We start from the raw sequence: 23,272 nt of genomic DNA on the forward strand, positions 1-23,272 counted from the left end.
AATTACAAAATTTATCTTAAACTTTTTCTATTTAATTAAATGGCAAGGGTTTAATTATGAAAATATAACAAAATAAAAGGGTAGAACACAAAATGTACTTCAAAAATGTTAATATAGATATTGTTCTTGATTAAATACGGATCATTTTAATTTCTTATTAAAGAATTGTAATTATTGTTATTGATTAATATGTTGCTTATAATGAAAATTTGAGGTATATATTTTTAATAAAAATAAAAATTCAATTATATATATACACTAGTCGGTTGCCCGCACTACGCGCGGTAGTTTTATTATGTTTTTGATGAGTAATTGGTTCGTATTTTATTTCTTACTAATTTTTTTTACTATAGCATACTTATTTTTTAAAAATATTAGATTGTGTTTTCTATGAAAACATGTTGAGTTTTAGCTTCATTAGTAGTTGAGAAATTAAACGTGTATAATATAGATTGATATATGAGTGTAAACGGAAGTGCAGTGGAGAATCATAGAGAAACATGTGTTATTAGGGTTCCTACCAAATATAGATCTAGATGTTAATATTGTGGTCTTTTTAATATATTGGGCTGAAAGTTAAAAATGATTTGTGGGTTTCAAGCGGATTATTGTATTTTTTATTGGTTACATTATCCTTGTATATTGTCATAATTTAATTTTTTGTTTTTTCGTTTCTTTTTTTTTGATTTGACCTAATTTATATCTCGTTATGATCATTTTTATACTATTATATATTTGTTTCTGATTTTCTGTTTTATATATTTTTCGTATATTCATATGGAACAAATTTAAAATTTAACATATTAGTATAATTTACTTTATATTTAGTTCATTTCATTTAATTATGCTTTTTTGTTTTAATTTTCAATTTTTATGAAATATTGTTAATTTTTTATTTTGTTTATTAGTTTACCATATTTGTTGTATTGGAAAAAATTAGTTAAATTCATATTGCAAACTATTAATGAAATATTATTTTTAGTGTGACCTTTTTTTATGTGTTTTTAAAATGAGAATTCATGTTTTGTACTAACCTATCTCATTTATGTTTATTAGATAGATTTATATTCTTAAATTTTCTAACGTTTTGTTCTATTTTCGTTAAATCTCATTTTAATTTAGGTTTAGATTGTGTAAATATAATTAAGTTTTGTGTCATATTATTTTAAATTTATATATATCTTCATTATAAAACATTCTATTATTTTTTATTTTTAATCAATAATATTTTTATTTTGATAATATATAATATAAGAAAAGACCTTTCATATTTCTTTTTGAAAAAATTATTTTCATATGTCAAAATCAAATTAAATGATAAAATAATACAATTAATTCTTAAAATTAAATAATAAAATAAAGTAGATGATGATTAGGATGATGATGTGGCTTAAGGAGAAGAGAGAAAAAGTTAACTTTATATATATAGATATAGCTGAGCGGTTAATCGTTTACTTTTTTTTATTAAATATTTTTCTTTTATCAGTAAAATTTCTACGCTAATTAAAATAAAACGTAATTATTTTAATAAATCGAACTTAAGAACTTTTAATCTTATCTATTTTCTACATTTTATGTTTCACTCTCACTTACAAAAAACATGACAGTTTTATAAATAAAATTTTCAGTTTGTATTTTTCATGTTTTGAAACGGACAAAAAAGGTTACAGAAAAATAAATAAAAAGAAACGGACAAGAAACGTGAAAACACTTCATGACTTATTAAATAGAGAATATGTATCACGACAACATTGTAGTTGGCAATATAAAACCAATTGATATACAATGTTCGACGACTCTAGTTGAAAAATCTCTCTTTTATAAAGTGAGGCTACTCCAATCACAAGATTAATCATTTAAAAAACTCTTGGTAATATTCATCTCTTGAAATCGGATCAGAATGATGGAATTGTAATCAAGAATTATTATTACCAAAAACAAAATCGAATAATGAATATATCATAGGAAAGTGCGTTTTGGGCATATGGCTCCCCACTTGTTTCCATAACAATCTTAAGCCTTTTTAATCAAACACCTAATTAAAATTAGCAAGTGGTGTGTCACTAAAACACCTAATTTTATTCCGTCAATTTTCAAAATAAGTGTGTCGCCCTAATTAGTCAATTGATGTATATCATATAGATGCTTAATAAGACATAAACCATTTGGATTTGATTATATTTTTATCAGTCTATTCATAGGATCAAGCATTTTTTTTTTCTCTCCCAAAGGATTTTGTCTAATCGTTGATATGATTTTAATTATTAATAAGATACCATTCTACGTATATCCTAATATCCATCTCATATTATATACTGTGACCTTTTCATAAAATTCTGATCGTTATTCCCATTTCGTTTAACAAAAATGATGTTATTCTCATATGATCATATCATATATAAAAACTAAAAACAAATCTGAATATCAACAATCTCTATGGTTAAAATTAAGAGTGGTGGTCGTTATAAACTTATAATGGACATTAGACTTTTTATTTGTAATTAAAATGATAAATGTTAAACGTATCTAAATGGATGTGAACAACCTATTTTGACGGCTCTAAATATTTTCGCATATCTCGTATAGAAAATTTAGAATAAAATATGAATATTCGACGAGATAAAAACGTATTAATCAAAACACCAAAAAATATCTAACCAAGCATGAGTTGAGAGGAAAGTGTTAATTTTATTTGTATAGATTACATGCATATTATATAGTTTTATCTTATGAAATTATGATGTCATATATATAGTAAAGGCTTTAAATGACCAAAGCGCATGCGTCATTTGGATTCACAAATAAGCAAAACGAGAGACGAAGATGTGCACTAAGGCAAATATATATAGTGGTGCCAAGTTTAGACATCTCTTCCCACCTCTACATTTAACTATTTGAGTATCATCAACAAGTTACAAAGATTTCAAAAATATATTTTCTCTTGTTTGGTTTTGGCTTTTAGATATTATATATCTTTTTCAACATAAACCAAAATTTTTGTTTAGATTGAATTGAGTCGGTTTAACGGCATAATACACTTTTCCATCTTCAAATAAAGTTTTCATAATTCAGTTTAGATTGAACTGAGTCGGTTTAACGGCATAATACACTTTCATATGTTGATATAATATGAAGATAGATGTAACACTCGTGGTTGGTTGCCTAATATATAATCATTGTAATTAACATATATTTACTACGTACTAAACAAAGATTTTGTAAATACGATGTTGAGGAGCTTTTAAAGAAACATATATAACATAAACCATGGACCACATCGAATGACACAAAATGTCGAGTGATTAGCAGACAGATTAGTGTTTTCTCCGGTCAAATTTTGTAGAATTCAGACATACGTTTCACATACTATTATGATTCCTATTATATTATATATATGTACGTACCTATGATTTAACTATAACGTATATACAACATAAAATTTACACGACAAAATCCTCGAGAAACATCAATGATCTAGATCCGTACGTACGTTCTCACACATTTTTATTCAATTATATGATTACTACTTCTCACGTCGTCAAATTACAAAGTTGTATTCAACTCTTGTTCTTTGACAATGTAATTAGCTTCTAAACCCTAATTAAATTGGTTACCTTAGTTTATTTTCAGCATATCATAATTACGAGAAGGAGGCCAAGACCAGTCAAGCCACGAGCCAAAGTTTTATAATAGTAACTCCTTAATTAGAAGATGACTCGAGGAAAATGATTAAAATGCCCTTATTATGTTTGTCTCTTACTCAGTTGTGTTGAGAATGAGGTCCAGCTGTGAATAATGTTGGAGGGGGACAAAGCGGCGAGGGGGAGAGAAAATATCGCGTTGTCGTCGTGTAGGAGAAACGTAATGAGATGAGATTAGTTGCTAAGGTTATGTCCAATCAAACAATGAAGTGGATTTGGGTTTTGGTCATATAGATATCATCATATCGATGATGTATATTGAATGCATATAAGTCAATTACAGAACAACCAAAGTTTTGTGGAAGCTTTACAAAATCGGGTGCATTTTTTATGCATGAGAGATATATATCAGTGCGGTAATTTTAATTAATGTTATAAGGCTTAAATATGAAAAAGGCTTTGTATAAAAGTATATGAAATGGAATGGATTTATAAGTTTAGAGTCTTTAGACATATATTGGACTGATGATTAGCAAGTTAATTATCATGAGATATAATATGGTATGTTGTTTGCGAAGGGTCGATTTGAGAACAAATATTACAAATACTTTTTTTAGTGTGGAAAATTCGTATTTTTCTTTGTTAAGTGTATATATAAATTTGACAAACCATTGTATATTGTACATATGGATCACAATATTTATGGTAGGACTAAAATTTAGTCATTTTGTATATAGAAAATGAGTATTATTGAAAATGGACAACAAAAACATATATTTTTGCAAAAAGTATTCAAAAATATTTTTGCAAATTTCTCAATTTTTTTGAAAAATTTTTAAATTAGATTTTTTTTAATATGATTTCAGTATGTAATCTACTTATAAGTCCCAACCCTAAATTTTTAGTTCATATATAAGTAATATTTAACATTTATGCTTCTAAAGTCAAATTTATGTGATATAAAAAACAACACAATATTGATAAAGTCTAGCTAGTCACTACAACCAAAAACCATTTAATTTTCACGTGTTTATGTGTGATAAAAGTATGCTACTGATGTTTAAAAATATATTACCAAAAACACCGGTAAATATTTATGGTGCGGGCAGGTTCGGACACATAGGCTACGGCCATAGCTCGTCCGGATCCCTGAGATTATGCACCTTGTCCCTATACGTCTATCATAGACTCATGAATCTTGTTTATACCTCGAGGCTCGACATACATGTGGTCACTACTAGCTTATACGAAACTTATACGTATTCGTGAGTGTCACTAGCTTAAGAGTGTTCGATCAAAATACACTGAAATGATCTGATTAAACAAATCAGAAACACTTGTTGAAATATTGTTTAAAATAACCTCATCTTTTATACCTTCAAGGGAAAATATGAATTAAAACCAAACCGAAAAGAAAAACAACCTAACATTCTTCAAAATGGTATATTTGATTAAAATCTAAATCCAAATAAAAATAAAAATCGTACAAAAACTCACCTATAATTATTTTGGATTTATATGTTAAATATTATTATCCATAATTCAAGAATCTAAAAATGAAATAATTCGAAGAACTTATAAGATATTTGGACTGAACACCTCCAGTTTACATAAAATTTTATAGATTTGAATTGTTATAGCGGTTGAAATGGAAAATCCGTTTTTGGATTATAACGATTTTTGTTTACTATTTACAAATTATATTTATAGTGGTACGAACAAAATAAAATTATCGTAAATCAACTATGACCTACTTGGTTGATAATAGTTTGTTATCCGTCCTATAAACAGAATAGACTAGACTAAGTCGGACGGATTTATCAAACTCTAACCATCATAACCACCCAGAGCTCTGTATGTGCATTTGTACTTTTTTCTCTTGTACATTATGAAAGGAGAGTGTTTGAAATGACTCGAGACTCGAGTACGTAAATATCTCTGAGTAGAGATATTATTTCAGCATTTTGTTTTTCTCAAGTTTCTGAGAGTTATGTGGTGGGGAGATAAAAGACGACACCCCCAAGCGAACTAGTGGATAGGAACGTGAGACAAAACAAAAAGGCAATAAATAGATGCGACAAAGGCAATTTGATAGGTTAGAAGACATGCATTTAACTTCAAAAACTTATACATACAATTTCGAGTAGAATCTAGTCAATTAATTGTGGGGTTTTTCTTACTACAAAATAATGTAGCGGAGAAGGACAAGTGGGCTAGTGGTTCTCACCTCTGTTGCTTTCTCACCAGATTCGAGTTCGAGTCCGGTCTCTGTTAAAAAAAGACGTATAATTTGTAATGATGACAAAAAAAAAAAAAAAAAAATGTAGTGATAAAAAATAAATATAAAATTAGACGCTTAACTTTTCAAATAATCTGAGTATTAAGATAATTTTTGATATATTTTAACAAATAATGGTACTGTATTTTGAGACTATAACTTTGATTTTTATATTTTGAAATCGTGAACTCAGATTTCTCTCGAGTGATTCATCGACTAAAAGCATTTGGCTGTATATGAATATTTGAGATTTCCTCTGTCTTGGGTAAGGATGATAGAAAAGAGAGAAACATGGAAGTGAGACATGGAGCGTTGTCTACTGCTAATGAGAATAAGGTCATCATAGCTTCTGCCAATTTCATCACTCTCGTCTTGTCAAATCAATGCCATGCATGGCATGCATTACCATCAAGGCATCAATCATGGTTGTTTATATATACATATAATCACATATGCATGCATGCATGGCATGGCAGACATAAGAAGCAATTCTCTTTCTTGATGTATGCTTTCGTTAATCCTTGTTTCAACATGTCTTAACCATGTTTTTATGATGGAACATATTGGAGAGGTTAAACATTGTAACATTAAATTCGTAACAATAAAAAATGATACGAAATGTTTAAGGACAGCTAATAATGTAGGGCAAGAACGGTAGCACTATCAATATATATATATATATTAAAAGTACCCTAATTACGTTTCGTAATCAACCAACGTCGACAGACAAATATTATGTGTTTCGGATATATATGCATTCCTATAACCACACAAGTTTACGAAGTTGATGTGTATATGTATGTGTATAAAAACCCATAAACTTAATTATATATCGGGGAAGTCGACATATACACGTCCTGTAGACGTTGTGTATATATGCATATGTGAACGTGTTGACTCATGTTAACTTTAAAAATGAATAAACTTGGAGATTTTACTATGCATTGGTCTAAGCAAATAGCATCGGTTACATTTTAGTGTGATGATTTGTATTGATCCTTGTGCTTAAAAGTTGTAATATGATTCATTAACGACCTTACTCAACATTTTAACAAAAAAATATAATAATATGTTATTCCACTTAAGATAGAACTAAAATATAAATAGTATGTAAGATTGTAAGTGTATAATTTGCACACGATTGGAAACAATTATTCAGTATACTCATTGTTAGAGATAGATATATACAGTTGCAATTCAATAAAATATGATTTGAATGTGCACATAAATGAAAAAGAGATTAACAATATATATATGTTACACATAATTGATTAGATAAAGATTCCAAGTGAATAAATCATGCACTCACAATTTTTAGACGCTTAAGATTTTTTTTATTTTTGGTGGAATTTAGACGCTTAAGATTGTTGAAGGCATCAATATAAGAAATAATACATATTTATTTATTTTTTCAGTGGATGATTCTCTCCAACAATCTAAAGAAATAACCATTAATGGATTATATTGGAGAAATATATCACTAGGTATCAGTTATAAAAATATATATTTGAATATTTGATTTTCTTCATATGATTTTTTTTTTTTTTGGTTAAAGATCTTCATATGATTTAAATACAACAATATCTTTGAGTGTGCGTAATTCATCAAATTTTCAAAGATTTTGTCCTTCAATATATTTTTTTAATGCATTTTAGACAATAAAGAAAGAGAGAGAGACAGCTATAAATTATTATAAATTAATAACGACATGACATAGGATGATTACATAATCATTTGGACAAAGGGAACCAAAGAGATTAAACTAAACTAAAAGAATTATAAGACATGGAGAGATTGTTCCACAGACACAGTCATCAAGATCGGATTATGTGCTTAATGTCCCCTCCTAATCACTATTTGGATTAGATTAGAGATTCTCATGCTTTCTTATTGTCTACAGTTATTTATCAAGTTGACCGACCACCACTCTCTATTCCCGGAGCGTGCTTTTACGCTCCACAAACACTTTGATTTGACTTTGACTTTTGTTATATTGACTTTTCATAATTATTATATGAATTATATATAATTATAAGTAAGAAAGAGAGTTCAACTGTAAGAGATAGTTATATATGTTAATGAAGTAAAGTCCTAGAAGTTGGAGAATTTTATATAATTTTATGAATTTGTATTATAAGTAGATTTATATATATATGTGGACCGCGGAACAATTTTGTTATAAAACAAATTAGATTATAACATAACCTGTAAAAATATCTTATTATAGACAACCCGTACGAAAAATATAATCCTATTTATGTAAATTGAAATCCGTCCAATCATATTTATGTACATTATTATTATATTTTTAAAATTTAGAGTTAAAATAATAATAATACTTTACATTAATTGGTATAATATTAGGGCATTAGTAAGAATTTCTCTAATATTTTAAGCTTTTCTATAAAAATAAAATTTATCATATTTTGAAGCTTTTAATTTTTTTTTTAATTTTCTTAAATATAGGTCCGGATTAAACTGGATAGTTATTTTTAATTTGGATGCCTAAGTAATCAAACTTCATGCTCATTTGTTGTTGGAAACATCTTAGTAATATTTATAATGATTTTGAACTTTTATATAAAAATTTTCCCTTTATCAATTGAGTTATATACGTCTGTTTTTCAAAAAAATTAAATTGCAAAATGTGCGAATTTTTTTTGTATTTTTATTATAAATATTTTATTATGTAATAATAGAAATTGAAAACAAATAAGTTTATATAAATATATTGGAGAGAGATTCGAGTTATTAGAGAGATATTTTAGGAAATTGTTTTGATGTAATAAATATTTGTTTCCAATTTTATGCAATTTGCTTGTGATTTAATTACAAAATTTACTTTTAAGTTTTATTATTTATTCAAATGGCAAGGGTTTGATTGTGCAAATAATACAAAATAAAAGGTTATAATCCAAAATAGAATTTAATACAAAATGTACTTCAAAAATGTTAAAATAGATATACATATATGAGTTATGTTTAATTTATTCATTGTCAATTGTACCGAACATGAGTCTTGTTTTCTATTTTCAAAACTGCCACGACTCAAAGATAACTCTCATGCTCTTACCTTTAACCAATCATCCTGCTTTGCCTATGGTATTTATACGCCTCAATACATTTGGCTAGATCAAAGGCTGAAGAAGGTGAGCAGAGAAACACTCTATGGTTGATAATATGTTTCAAATTTGATCTTAACTAATGGACTTGAACTGAATGGTAGTTAATTCATGAGTTTTAAAAAAAAAGTTAAAGTACTTTCAATTTAATTAGTTCAAATTCAAATGTATAATGAGAACGGATAATATTTTATCAAAGAAAGTTGATAATAGGTGTGTGCTCCTTACAAACTCATATGGAGAAAAACAGTACATAGCTACATATTGTAAGAAGTTTAGAGATTTTTTTTTTTGGTAAAGGTAAAAAGGTTAAAAATTGAAGAATATATTCATTATATATATGATAATTTTAATCGTTAATGTGTTAAAATGTATACAAAAATTAAAAAAATATAGTGATACCCAAAATTTCCTGAAATATTCATATAACATTTAATACCATCATGATAAATTTCGATGGAGTATGTTCTCTATGCAAGAAATATTCACTAATTAGAGATTAATTCTTATAAACTCATTAATTTTTTTCAAGTCATGTCATGTGTGCGTTAAAAATACTATATATGTTAAAATTAATAAAATAAAACTATACTTATATTTTCATAAAGTGATTAAAAGTTCATTCCAATGAACTCAATACATTTGAATCATTTTCATGTTTTGACTTATGTTTAAAAACACTATCTTTCAATAACAAAAATAATTTCCGTATACAAACCCAACTTTAAATCAATTCTAAAATTTCCGTATACAAACCCAACTTCCATCGACAAGCAAAATATAAATAACAATGAAGAGAAGACTTCTTTAGACCGTCTTTGTGGATTTTATACTTTGAAATTCAAAAGAGTTGAAACACCAAGAAAGAGCAAAAAAGCAAACACACGCACACTTGAGAGAATGAAACAATGAAAAATCGATTTATAACAAATTTGAATCCGTCAAGAAATGAAATATCAGAGATTGAACAAGCAAATGTTTTCAGGATCATTGGCCTCGAGGCGTACGGCTGCTCTCTGCATTTCTAATCGGGTAGAAATATGGATGTGCCTGAAAAACAAATCATCATATTCTCAAATTCAATTATCTGTAATCTTAAGACAAGTCTACAAAGAGATCTTAAAGTGCCTAAATTTGTTTCTTACCATTGCTTCTTTAGCTGTTGGCCTTTCTTGGTGATCATATCTCAGCAACTTGTCCACAAAATCGACAGCCTTCATAATAAACCAAAAATGCAAAAATCAGATATGAGTCATGTTCATCCGGTTTTTTTTTTTTGTGTCAACATAAAGGCTTCACAATTATATAGAGAAAAGCAAGTGTTGTACCTCAGGAACTGCTAAGTGCTGGTTTTCAGAATTGATGAACTTTGACCATGGCTTCCGGCTATGTCTATATAAAATCAAGAGTACATAATTTAAAGTTCTGAATGAGAAGAAAAAGAAACTGCAGTTTGAGAGTATTCCAGAACTTGCAAAACTGAATTACCTGCCCACGAGGGATGCAAGATTAGGGTCCAACTCTATGCGGTATTTGTTTAGGTAGGCATTGAGTTCGTCTGTGCCAAGCACCTGCCATAGTTATGAACACATATTATCGTACGGTACCCATAAAGAAGTGTATGTATTTTGTCTATAACTTGGAAGAATGTGAAACCTTTTCAGTGGAGAAGGGACATGAAGATTCAACAATGAAAGCTTTTTTAATCTTACCTTTGCAATTTTGACCAATTGATCATAGTTGTCATGGCCATAAAAGAATGGCTCCTTGCGGAATATCTGCAGCAAATTTTAGTATCAGATACACTACAATGGAGTATAACATAATTGACTAAAGAATAGTAAAATAACCCAAACACAAGTCAGAATTATTATCACAACACAGTCACTTAACCAAGTTAAACTAATTATAGCTTAAAAACGCTCACCATTCCAGCAAACATACACCCAAGACTCCACAAGTCTAAGGAATAGTCATAGTCCTGTAAATCTACCAGTAGCTCTGGACCTTTGAAGTACCTGTCATCAGAAATGAAGTGAGAAATAACATAAGTAAACACTAGACCTATGCATTCGCCAGAGGAATTACAATAATATGTTTTAAATTCTAAAATCTCAAGAGCTTTGTGCATGCAATCTTCTACATCCCATCTATATGCATTTCTCGACAGAAACTGTACCAATTAGAACAGAAAGAATCCTGCAGAGAAGAGATTAGCAAATAAATTTAAGTAACTACCTTGAAGCAACTCGAACATTGTATTCTTTCCCAGGGTGATAGAATTCTGCCAAACCCCAGTCAATTAAACGAAGTTTTCGCTGCTCGTGATCAATCATGACATTATGCGGTTTTACATCTCTGTGCATGATTCCACGAGAATGACAGAAATCCAGTGCCTGCATAAATGTCATAAGAAACAACAGATATAATTAGAACGGATACGGTACATGTACACCATATGTCTGACGCTATACAAGTATACATTAAGCTTCCGTTACTTTTGCAGTATGAAAGAATATTAGGTGCATGAATAACTAGTCTATAGATACATAAAACTTGATTTTTACCTTTAGAAGTTCAAATATATAATATCGAACATCATAATCGGAGAGAGTTGGATAGAGGACTTTAAAATCCTTATTGTTCACATGTTCAAATATCAAGCTGGGCGTCTTCGATTGCTGATCTCTAACAATGTCAAGCAATTTTACAATATTTGGCCCACCGCAGAGATTCTGCAGAATCTTAATCTCTCTCTTAATCTGAGTTAATGTAAGAAGCAAAACATGTTAGAGACGAATTCAGATCAAGCAATGCCAGGAACATGCTTCATCCTGAGCATAATTTAGCAAAACAAGCAAGCAGCAGGATCTACTAACCTTCTTCTTTTTCACAGGCTTCAGAATCTTGATAACACATTTCTCGTTATCAGTGGCATGGATACCTTCAAAGACCTCACTGTATTTCCCCCTGCCAACCTTCCTCACCACCTCATAATCATCCTGTACACTGCAGCAGCAATAAAGGCACCTCAAACACTGAAATACCTCAAATATTAACCACACCACACAAACTCAAGATACTAATTTGTATTCTTTTACAAGAATATGTACAAAACAATACAATTCTGCAATGTATACACAAGATTCTGCAATATACACAAGAATTCTTGGCCACTTCAACCTATCTGATACCAATTGCAAACATCTATAAGCGATGTAAGCTTCATAATCATCATGTACTCTACGACAACACCAAAGCTACCTCATATATTAACCACACCATACAAACTCAAGATACCAAAGAATATCAATTCTACAATTTTCAGAAGTTCCTTAACACGAAACCCTAAATCAGAACCATCAACCACTCTAATCACCCAAAACCAATCTAATACAAAAGCCAAATATATAGGAATCGAAGCAATTAGGTTTAATCAAAGAAGAATCCAAAAGGTGAAGGAAGACGATACCCCCATTGAACAGCAAGAGACTCGTAATCCCAATAATCCTTAGGTCTAACAACGTTGACATCAGCGTAAACCCTAGCTTTCGACGGCGCACCGGCACGCCGGATAGATTTACCGATCTTCTGTGCCATCGTATCCGATTTATCTTTCACGCGCGATTGCTGTTGTTGCTGCTGCTGCTGTTGTTGATTCCGTAGATGTTGACGGTAAAGAGAAGCGCTAGATGCGAAACGACGGAGATGGTCCCGGAGCGAGGAGAATAAGAGGTTTCTCTTCGCCGGAGACGACGAAGAGAGGAGAGAGAAGAGATTGTTGTTGGCGGCGGAAGCGTTGCGAAGAGAGGAGATTGTGAATCCAGTACAAGGCCTTAAGGCCATTAATGTCTTTTTTAAACCTCTAAAATGAAAAGAGAAGGTAACGAATTTGCTTTAATTCTCCCTTTTTTTCTTTTCTTTGGGTTTCTAAAAAACGACACCGTATTGAAAACAGCTCGGTCCGATTTGGTTTACTTGGTTCGATTAAACGGTTCAGTATGATTTAATCTTGATTGATCGGTTCGATTTGGTTGATTGATCGGTTCGATTTGGTTGATTGATCGGTTCGATTTGGTTGATTGATCGGTTCGATTTGGTTGATTGATCGGTTCGATTTGGTTGATTGATCGGTTCTGTGACTCAGATTGTTTCTTTCTTCAACCTTTTTTCTTCTATCCTGCGCTTTTGTGCAACGCACTTGCTCTGTCATCATCATCATCATCCCACTTGAAGAAACCTGACCTGAGATATTAAGAGAGAGGATTGTGATCGCTCAATTCTCACAGTTTCTCCATCTACAGATCGAAGCTGATGTCGAAATCTAGGGTTTACACAGATGTTAACGTTGTTCGTCCCAAAGAGTACTGGGACTACGAGTCTCTCGTTGTTCAATGGGGGTAATAACTCTCGCTTTTGCCTTTTACTGCTCTGTTCGTGGTTTTTGAATTTTGTTTTCTGTGTCTTCCGATGGAATTTGATTGATTTGTTCCCCAAATCGATTTTGAATCCAATAAAGTGGAAATTTCTAGGGTTTGAGTAAGGTCTCTTGAACACAGAGTGTTGAAGTAGCTAGTTAGCAAGTATTGGATTTTCAGTTTCGTTTGAGTGAGATTCTTAAAATACGTTGTGTGATTTGTAGACACCAGGATGATTATGAGGTTGTGAGAAAAGTTGGTAGAGGAAAATACAGTGAAGTATTCGAAGGCAAAAACGTCAATACGAACGAGCGATGCGTTATCAAGATCCTCAAACCCGTAAAAAAGAAGAAGGTGATTAAGCTCATGAACCTTTTTTTCTCTGATGAATTGTGTTGTTTGTTTTGTTGAAACTTGATAAGTCATTACTTTGATGTTTGTTGCAGATAAAGAGAGAGATCAAAATACTTCAAAACCTCTGTGGTGGACCGAATATCGTTAAGCTGTATGATATTGTCAGAGATGAGCACTCCAAAACACCTAGCTTGATATTTGAGTTTGTCAACAGTGTGGACTTTAAAGTATTGTATCCAACATTGACTGATTACGATATCCGGTACTATATTTATGAGCTGCTTAAGGTAATGTATTGATCTTTTACATTGGTTACTACCAGAAATGAATTTTACCATACATAGAAAGTTTTATCGGAATCCGTAGTTGATAATATTACATTTCAGGCATTGGATTTCTGCCATTCTCAAGGAATAATGCACAGGGATGTTAAGCCTCACAATGTCATGATAGATCATCAGCTGCGTAAACTTCGCCTGATAGACTGGGGTCTCGCTGAGTTTTACCATCCCGGGAAAGAGTATAATGTTCGAGTTGCCTCACGGTAATATCAAATACCACAGCTCTATTTATCTGCCTTGGCACATCTAATAGGGACATTCATAAACGCTGATGACTGAAACATATAAAATGTGAAACTAGCTTTTTGCAATCAAAGCTTGTTAATCGTTTGTAGGTGTATTATTATTCATTAGACTAACAACCTGTGAATTAATTGTCAGATACTTCAAGGGTCCCGAGCTACTAGTTGATCTACAGGATTATGACTATTCTTTAGACATGTGGAGCCTTGGCTGCATGTTTGCTGGCATGGTGAGAACTGATAATCCCCTCACTCTTCTCTATAGTTTCCATGTTTTAAGTTATTACAACATTTGAGTTTCCAAGTTTTTTAATTGCTAACAACTTTTGATGTTGCTTATTCACTTCTCAAATGCCGATGCTGTAGATATTTCGCAAGGAACCGTTCTTCTATGGCCATGATAATCATGATCAACTTGTGAAAATCGCCAAGGTATATTGCTAGTCTCCAAGCTGCAGACTTAGTTGCATAAGATAATGTTACAGAAGTTAGATCAATTTAAGTGATTTTTGGTTCAAACCCCTTGCTAGGTGTTGGGAACCGACGATTTATATACCTACCTTAACAAATACCAGCTAGATCTAGATCCTCAACTGGAAGCACTTGTTGGAAGGTTTGATTTCATCCCTATGTCTCTGCGTTTTAAAGTCAACACCAGTTGCTTTGCAGAGTCCACCCAGGACAAATTAGTTAAAACTTTTCTTATTTGCAGGCATAACAGGAAACCATGGTCCAAGTTTATCAATGCTGACAACCAACACTTGGTCTCACCAGAGGTTCGTCTCTTTCTCGACAATCTATAAACTACTTAATGTTCTTCTGTGTGTATATTGACTCTCAATGTATGATTATCTTCAGGCCATTGATTTTCTGGATATGCTTCTTCGGTATGATCATCAAGACAGATTAACCGCAAGAGAGGCCATGGTAAAATCCTTTCCGAACACAACTTATTTGTTTTTACCCGATTATCTCACCAAACTTATAATCTTTTGTTCTCTGTTGTTCTGTAGGATCATCCATACTTCGCTCAAGTTAAAGCTGCAGAGACCAGCAGACTCCGAACTCTGTAAAACCAAACCTTGAAGTGATGCCTACTACTATTTTTTGAACCAAAACATTGTCATGTTGTTGTAAGAACTCAAAGAAAGTTGTATCAAAATTGTGGTAATTGATCCTTTCATGAAAACATAATGGATAAGCAAAACGAAGCCGAACTTATAAAAATAGGTTCCAAACAAAGCTTTTATGATATAATTTATAAGAACAGACTTAGTAGTGTTGAAACAAGTCTCATTTCAAGTAAGAGAGAAAAAACAGAACCATAAACTTTTCAGAAACATTTTTGATACAAACATAGGAAAGAGGAGGATCCAAAACGTTTTACATTGGAATCCTTCTTGAGATCATAGCTTTTTATTTCATCACTTCTTGAGGTGAGGGAAGCAAGCGACAACATCGGCTTTCGGATGCTTGGCCTCAGCATGCTCCCTGCATTTCACTTCCGATGTAGTGCAGATGAATGTTTGCATACAAACCTTGCACTGTACATAACAAAACACATCAAGAAATAACAAAGCAAGTTAGGGAACACCTCACTAAGATAATAAACCAACATTTATAGGATCTAATAAGACATTTGTGCATCAACATGAGAAAAATCTGTACACAACAGACGGTATGAGTTCATTACAAAGACAATTAAACTAAGGTTTCATGACTCCATAAACAAATCCCAAAGCCCTAATAAGAAAACCAATTCTAGTAACCAAGAAGTTGTATTTAAAAAAAAAAAACTCAAGTCTAGGATGATCACCTGAATCGACATAGCTTTCTTGTTAGCTTCCAATTGGCTACCTATAAGAGAGATCAAGCAACAAAAAAAATCATTACAAAACACGAGTTCTAAAGCTAAATCTTACATTCGATAAAACCTATAAAAGAACCGAATCTGGTCGGGTCTTTGATACCTTTTCCAGCAGCTTTTGCCTTCTCCAAGTTTTTAGCACGAGCCATGGCTGACTTCTGTGCGTTTCCACCACCCATCTTTGTTCTGATCGATTACGCGAAGGGAAAGAGAAGAAGAAGAAAGAAGAAGAACCCTAATTTTGAGAAAAAAAGAATACGAAAATGGAAATAACTTTTTTTTTTCTTTGGTTTTTGCCGACTCGATGAGAAGAGAGATTTATACGATGCCACTTGCTTCTTTTTTCTATAATGTCCACTCACAATTTAATTCGCCCACTCACACCAATCACCTAACGCTTTTTTTTTTCTTTTTTTAATTCTAGATAATTCGATTTCACCTTATTTGGGCCTTCTGAATTGGGCTTCAGCCTTTCTTAAGTTAAAATGTTATTCTAACCATTCGTATTATTTTATGTTGTTAAACACTTGATTTTGTCAACTTCCATAAAATCAAATAAACATAAATAAATTTAGATTAGTTTGGCTTTTCTTTCGGTTCTTTAGATCTCTAACTCTCTTCCATCACTAGGCAATACAACTCGTATAACTTTCAAGGTTCACCCAAGTTCTTCAGTGACAAAGAAATATAAGAATCTATTCCTCCTCAAACCCTTGAATAGTAAAACTAATATAAAAATTCGCAATTTTTTATGAGTTTTTTTAAGGCACGGTAATATTTAAATTTATTCTTTATGGCTCTGTATACATAATAAAATAATGTTGTATTGTGGGATTATTTGAAAAAAAATATTGTGCTAATTCTGTATGACCTACTTTCTGAAGCAGCTCTCGAAAGATAGCACTTTACAAGTGTGCATATTTTCTAAAAACTTTTGGCGATAGCTAAATAAACTACTGAGCAAATACGTTGATACTCATAATAATAAAATCAAAGATACAAAAAAATATTTTTAAATCAAAAAAATTTAAAATCTTATTATCATAGTCTTAATTCATATTTTGTAGATTATTTTTTTTGGTGTTATCTATGTGTTAAGTATTTAATTTAATGGATCTTTGGACCGTTTAGGCTATTTTGGCTTAATAAACCTTCTTAACAAGAGAGAGATTTAAGGATTCTATAGTATAGTTTAAAATATAACCTATGAAATTTGCACATCTAATATACTGACTTAAATTATTTGATTTCTAAACTTATGATTCGACAATTTTTAACGACAATGCAATGTTGGTGCAAAATTCAGATAAAGGAAAATATTTGAGTTATGATGCTTACATTATAAACTTTTTATCCCTAATATTTGGCGTTGGAATCTGGATTCCAAGATCATGCATATGTGATGTCAAATATTGATAGTATAATTTTTAAAAATACAGATTATGCGATCCTGATCAAAACCTTTTCTATTTCTTATGCAAAATTATAAAATATTACTTCCATCTCTAGCACTTCATTGTGAGTTTGTTTAAAAATATTTCTATTTTTTAATCAAATGATAACTTTAGTAAACTAGTTTAGTCATATAGACTTATATGCTGAAAAACATATAAAAGAAATAAAGACCTAAATCTCTTGAACTTGGGCCTTTTTGCTTGCATAGGTTTTGGGCCTGTTGGCCTGGTAGAAGCAATAACCCTCTAAACGAGCCAGAGGTTTTCTATTTGTTTAACTTTTATCAGTCAAGATCTCAAATTCCACTCTCTTCGCCGACGTTTTGTTCTCTTTCTCCGGTGGCTTTACCGGTGACTTTTGGATCGATGGGTGTCGTTATTGAGACCTTTATCTGGGAACCAAGCTCAAGTTTCTTCATCTTCTTCTTCGTTTCCACATTTTTATCTATACTTCTGTTTCCTTACTTCGCCAAGAACAGAACTTTTGGTACCTTTGATCACTCCGTTTCCTCTTCTTTTGCTCGGTTCCAAAGATGGTTTCTAGCTATCTACACTCTCTCTTCAGGTATATATCCAAATGGGTTTACATAATTTAGGGTGCTTTCAGTTTCTGGTTTCGAAAGCTTTTCAATTTTTGCCTTTTTCTCCTCAATCTAAGTGAATCTTTTGCTATAATCTGAATCCATTGGTTGAAATTTTCGCAGTGATGGAAGGTTTATGGTCTGTGTATGGAGAATTGGAGTTGACGTCTTATGGTTTAAGTAAGGAATCAATGGTGTTTTATCTCTCTGTTGGTTATTCCACAGCTCTTGTTCTCGGTCCTATACTTGGTTTGGTTTCTGATCTCATGTAAGTAGACATTGTTGATCATAGCAGAACTTTGATTAAATCCCAAAGTTTGGATTTTTAGTAATGACAATATCGAAACTTTTGTAGGGGTCAGAAGAGAATTTGTCTACTCTATTGTGTCTTGCACTTTGTTGTTGGTGTGTGGAAGAGGATAACAATGAGTCCTAGTGCTTGGTTTGCTAATATTTGTCTCTCTCTTGCTGGTCTTGTATACTCTTTTGGGTTTGAGACTTGGTTAGTTGTGGAACATGAAAAGGTATGGGTTCGTCTCTGCATTTGAGTTTTATCATTAGAGAAGAGAAAGTTTTGATTTGTGGTAATGTTATTGTTATGTGTCTTGTATCTTTGTAGCAAAGTCAGAGGAATGACTCGTTAAATGAAACGTTCTGGTTGATGACTTTCCTTGAGTCTGCATCTTTACTAGGAGGTCAAGTTCTTTCAAATTGGCTTGTAGATGAAAACGTGCAGCATGGCATAGCATTTTCTGCTACGACGTCTATGTTCTTGTCTGTTGTGGCCATTGTTTGTATTGTTCAGACTGCGAAAGAGCCTTTGAAGACACTCCCATTTAGAGATTATTCCGCAGCTTTCTATGCATATGTTCTTGGTGGTAAGGAATTCTGTGTGTTCTTTATGTCTCCATTTCAATTCACAGATTTGAAGTCAATTTGTATCTGTTCAATTTAAAATTCAGATTATAGGTTATAATCTTTACTTGTTAATTTGATCAGACAAAAGAATATGGTTTCTGGGAACTGCACAAGCCTGCCTGCAGTTTTCCACTGCAGTGTTTTGGATTCTTTGGGCACCAACTATCGTGGTATGATCAAGCTTTATCCATTATTTGGGATTTTAGATCAGATAATTACTGATATTTATATCTCGACAATATTATCTTTTTCATATGATCTGATTATATCCAAAAATGTGTAATATTGGGTCAGGCTGATGGGAGAGAAGTGAATCTGGGATTAATATATCCATGTTTCTTGGGTTCAAGAATGCTTGGGAGTACAGTATTCCCATGGCTTATGAGCGGACAATCAATGCTCCGGCTTGAAGATTGCTTAGTGTACATATACGCAATACTTGGGATTGTGTTTTCTATAGTAGCATATGACTATCAGGTAACTTATTAGCTAGTTTTGGTAAAACGCACTCATAAAAAAACTTCTTGCAACTTATGGAAGGCCTCACACATTAAAAACCGTATCCTGCAGGAAATCCGAATCTTAGTAGTACTTTTCTGCTTATTTCATGGCTGTGCTGGACTGGCCCTGCCTTTGCTTGCAAGATTTAGAACAATGTAATGTTCTTATATACATATACAATTTCACATTTTTCAGATTAGATTGAAAACACATTCTATGTTAATAGAAGAATCCTCCTCGGTTGTAATTAAATGTAAATCTTTATTTATAGGTATGTTCCAAATGAATTGCGTGGCGGGATGATAAGCCTCTCTCAAGTCCCAGCTAATGCAGCTATTTTGTTTTGCTTAATACAGGTATGTGCCATAAAAAACACCCTTGTTAACCTATTTTGACTGTGTCTCAGTCTCCTTATCAATCTTAATATTGCAGAGAGGGTACTCTAACAAGATCGAGAACTCAACAATGATGGCTTTTGGTGCCATTTCTTTATTCACTGCCGCTGGTTGTATATATTTATTGAGACGATGGGGAAAGTCACCACATCAAGATTGGCACAAATTATGAACCTGAGTAAGTCTGTGATCTCTGGTTATGAGACTTATGCGGAAGCAGGACAAGGCAAATCAAAGACAAAATCTACATGTTTCCTTACAAAATCCAGGTTAGTATGTAATCTTGTGTTAGTCTCGCTTCGATTTTGTAGCAGCATGAAGTGAGCACACATACCTGGAAGCTCAAAGATGCAGTGGAAGCAGTATAAGAGGTTTGATTCGTTAGTTTGAGAGGATTCGATTATTTTGAATGATTGTTTTTTGTTTACTTCATGTCTTATTATGAACATCTTCTATGCACCTTTTAGGCATTATTGTTTTACAAGTAAATATGAATGAAATGAAAATTTTCACATTTTACAAGTCAATCATATGTTTGATCTCTTATCCATTTGGTGGCAACCCATTTCTCACCCTTAATAACAGGACAGCTTCCATGGAGAGATGTCTGCAACAACAAGACCATATTTTGAGAAAGATCAGATATTCAATGTCTGAAGTTGTGGGTTTTGATTGTCTGAAACACTTACCTTATCAATTGTTCCGTTTGGGAACAAATTGTAGAAGAAAATGGCATCTCCTCGTTGCGGCTTTACTTTCAAACCAATACACTTTTCATAATCGTAGCTTCCATTCATGTTTCTCCCATTCTGCTTCCTCAAAACCAATCTGTTTTACAACTCCAGAACCCCAACCATCTTAAACTGAAAGAAAGAAACAATGGTTACCTCGAATGGGAACATCGTTTCTCCACCATCTTCAACAGTCGATAAGAACAATATGAAAGTCATGAGCTGCATTCATATGTTGATTGGGGATCAACAGATGGTAGTTTTGAATCGATTGTTTAAATTAGGTTGCTTACTTACCCTTTGGCTTTTTTGGGGACCATACTCTGCTGGATGAAAGGCATCATAATGTGAGTCATACTTCTGGCCAAGCTGATACCTCAAGATGTTAAATGACTGAAGAGAAAGAAAAAAAAAACACATGAAGATCTTATTGATATATGTGAGCTTTGTGTTGACCATTGGTTTCATATTCACTAACTTCATAATAATCACTGGGGATTCTCGTGGCTAAAGCTATTTTCTCTTCGATGGCAGCTAAAAGCCCGGATTCATCTTCATCAGCTCCGATGAACACTCCAGTGCTGCATTTCGAAAAAAAAACTCATTGATCTAATGCTCTCTAAACTCTGACTTTTCCATTATAGGAGAAAAGAGTTTTTATTAAAACCTTGTTCTAACGTTTTGACTGGTCTCTGCGGTTTCGCCTTTCCTTAAAGCAACCAGAGAAGGCTTAAGCATATGCTTTGCCATACTGATTACAGCTTCACATTGTTGTTTAGTCGCGAAATTCGGCAAGTAAGAAACTCGAGGACTCCAGCTTAAAACCTAACCATCCACAATTCCACATCAAAAACATGTACCAAAGCTGATGATCTAAAGTTATGTTTTTTTCTTTAGATTGTTACAGTTTCGAGAAGTAACTGACCTGAAAGGGAATGTTAGAAACAGAACCATGATCCAAAGATTCAGTTTCCTCGTTTACAGATCTTCTTGTTGGAATCTCACTGACACGTTCCTGTACAGCAAAAACAGAGCTTGGAAAGAGCTTCAAAAGAAACTTGATCATCAAAGCTATTAAGAGATAAAGATTAAAAAGTAAAAGACCTGAGAGAGGAGATTGAAGAAGGAGAAACAAATGATGGTGAAGAAGAAGCAAAACGCCATGAAAACGTACGGAAACCGTAGCTGCTTCTTCTCTTTGCCATAAGATCTCATCTTGAAGAAGAAGAAGAAAAAACTTGAATTCTCACTATCTCTCCGTCGGCGGGAACAGAGAGACAAAGATGAGAGTAAAGGTGACGTAGTTAAGTCATCTTCTAAGTTTCTAACGTAGATTCTCTATAGACATTTGTCTCTCTTTGTATTCGTACTTGTGTTTTCCGACATATCCATAGTTGTGTTTTTTTTTTCTTTTTTTTTCTTTTTCAGTTTTTCTTTATACAATGTGTCAGTTCGAGTCTTAGATAGTTAAATCCATCAGTTTTCATTTTAGTTGCATTTATCATTGGTCCATTTTTTTTTTTTGTGTTAAAGATTTTATCTTTGGTTTTTTTTTTTTGTCAACAATATTAAGATTAACTATTTTATCTTTGGTTTAAAGATGGAAAATAATACTCATTTCACAAATTTCACAATTTTCATTCAAATCAATATAATAAAAGTTTTATGTCAAAAATACCAGTACTATATTATTAAATAAATGTATATTTATGTTTTAAAAAAAAATAAGTTAAATGATATGAAATGGTTGGAAAGTTTTAATTGATATAAAATATGTCTTTGAAGTAATTTTTAGGATATTCTCTGCAATAATTGAATTAACCAAAATTAGTATTAAAAAAAAATTAATAAAAAAATAATTAATAAAAAAATAAAAAATAAAAATAATAGCTTTTTCTTAGATATTAGGATACATTTCATTAAAATTTTGATATGCTGTTTTGGACTATTAAATTTTTTTCTCGAAGAGAAAGAAAAAAACTTTGGTCAGATTTTAAAGCTTCTTATGACGATAGTTTCCATCCAATTTTCGACTATAATTCGTTTCTAAAAAAGTTTGTAGTAAAAGTTGAACAATATAAAAATAGTCGGACAGTTTCTGACCATGTTTTTGGTCGTTGGTCGAAATTTCTTAATGTTCTCTTGTAAAATACTTTAGAACAAGTTACTGCAACTCTTCCTATCCATTTCATATGACGATCGTTTTCTAAATTACACAATGAAAATGTTCATGAATGAGTGAGAGACAATTCCAATGAATGAGTGAGAGACAATTCCAATAATATAGGAGAACACACAATCCTATATCTAGCTCATTTAAACTTTTACCAAACTCAATCTCGTTTACTCGGTAACTCGGGGTTAGGATCTGGGACTCAAACACCAAAAGAGTGAAATGAGCTTTCCTTGGGAGTTAAGAGAACATGAAT

The 23,272-nt window shown here is 31.9% G+C and overlaps 6 protein-coding genes across 6 annotated transcripts; 3 read left to right on the forward strand and 3 right to left on the reverse strand.

Annotated features, from left to right (window-relative positions):
• Positions 1-6,210: 6,210 nt before the first annotated feature.
• On the forward strand, positions 6,211-7,890 carry LOC111830927. The gene is given in 3 exon segments (XM_023783776.1): positions 6,211-6,273; positions 6,275-6,344; positions 7,820-7,890. Coding segments are annotated over 3 exon segments (204 nt in total).
• A 1,860-nt stretch (positions 7,891-9,750) lies between these two features.
• Positions 9,751-12,906, reverse strand: LOC17888090 (casein kinase II subunit alpha-4, chloroplastic). The gene is made up of 10 exons (XM_006294202.2): positions 12,514-12,906; positions 11,921-12,050; positions 11,609-11,803; positions 11,280-11,437; positions 10,969-11,059; positions 10,754-10,819; positions 10,530-10,612; positions 10,370-10,433; positions 10,187-10,255; positions 9,751-10,091 (listed from the first exon to the last, which is right to left on the reverse strand). Exons 1-10 carry the CDS (start codon positions 12,885-12,887, stop codon positions 10,029-10,031), a joined length of 1,293 nt encoding a protein of 430 aa, XP_006294264.1. The 5' UTR covers positions 12,888-12,906; the 3' UTR covers positions 9,751-10,028.
• Positions 12,907-13,232: 326 nt separating this feature from the next.
• On the forward strand, positions 13,233-15,607 carry LOC17888765 (casein kinase II subunit alpha-3). The gene is made up of 10 exons (XM_006294496.2): positions 13,233-13,441; positions 13,684-13,813; positions 13,906-14,100; positions 14,200-14,357; positions 14,536-14,626; positions 14,763-14,828; positions 14,927-15,009; positions 15,109-15,172; positions 15,255-15,323; positions 15,410-15,607. Exons 1-10 carry the CDS (start codon positions 13,356-13,358, stop codon positions 15,467-15,469), a joined length of 1,002 nt encoding a protein of 333 aa, XP_006294558.1. The 5' UTR covers positions 13,233-13,355; the 3' UTR covers positions 15,470-15,607.
• A 20-nt stretch (positions 15,608-15,627) lies between these two features.
• LOC17887833 (uncharacterized protein At2g23090) lies at positions 15,628-16,576 on the reverse strand. Its single transcript, XM_006295290.2, has 3 exons — positions 16,367-16,576; positions 16,213-16,253; positions 15,628-15,940 (listed from the first exon to the last, which is right to left on the reverse strand). The coding sequence occupies exons 1-3, from the start codon at positions 16,440-16,442 to the stop codon at positions 15,821-15,823; spliced, it is 237 nt and encodes a 78-aa protein (XP_006295352.1). The 5' UTR covers positions 16,443-16,576; the 3' UTR covers positions 15,628-15,820.
• Positions 16,577-18,007: 1,431 nt separating this feature from the next.
• On the forward strand, positions 18,008-20,626 carry LOC17888915 (molybdate-anion transporter). Its single transcript, XM_006294067.2, has 9 exons — positions 18,008-18,282; positions 18,422-18,566; positions 18,654-18,822; positions 18,918-19,176; positions 19,298-19,386; positions 19,511-19,693; positions 19,787-19,872; positions 19,989-20,073; positions 20,150-20,626. The coding sequence occupies exons 1-9, from the start codon at positions 18,084-18,086 to the stop codon at positions 20,282-20,284; spliced, it is 1,350 nt and encodes a 449-aa protein (XP_006294129.2). The 5' UTR covers positions 18,008-18,083; the 3' UTR covers positions 20,285-20,626.
• On the reverse strand, positions 20,513-22,281 carry LOC17889032 (prolyl 4-hydroxylase 13). The gene is made up of 8 exons (XM_006294786.2): positions 21,948-22,281; positions 21,769-21,858; positions 21,511-21,668; positions 21,322-21,424; positions 21,141-21,236; positions 21,000-21,065; positions 20,802-20,921; positions 20,513-20,719 (listed from the first exon to the last, which is right to left on the reverse strand). Exons 1-8 carry the CDS (start codon positions 22,056-22,058, stop codon positions 20,636-20,638), a joined length of 828 nt encoding a protein of 275 aa, XP_006294848.2. The 5' UTR covers positions 22,059-22,281; the 3' UTR covers positions 20,513-20,635.
• Between the last annotated feature and the right edge of the window lie 991 nt (positions 22,282-23,272).

This window comes from Capsella rubella, unplaced genomic scaffold, assembly GCF_000375325.1.
Source record: "Capsella rubella cultivar Monte Gargano unplaced genomic scaffold, Caprub1_0 scaffold_4, whole genome shotgun sequence".
Taxonomy (NCBI): Eukaryota; Viridiplantae; Streptophyta; class Magnoliopsida; order Brassicales; family Brassicaceae; genus Capsella; species Capsella rubella.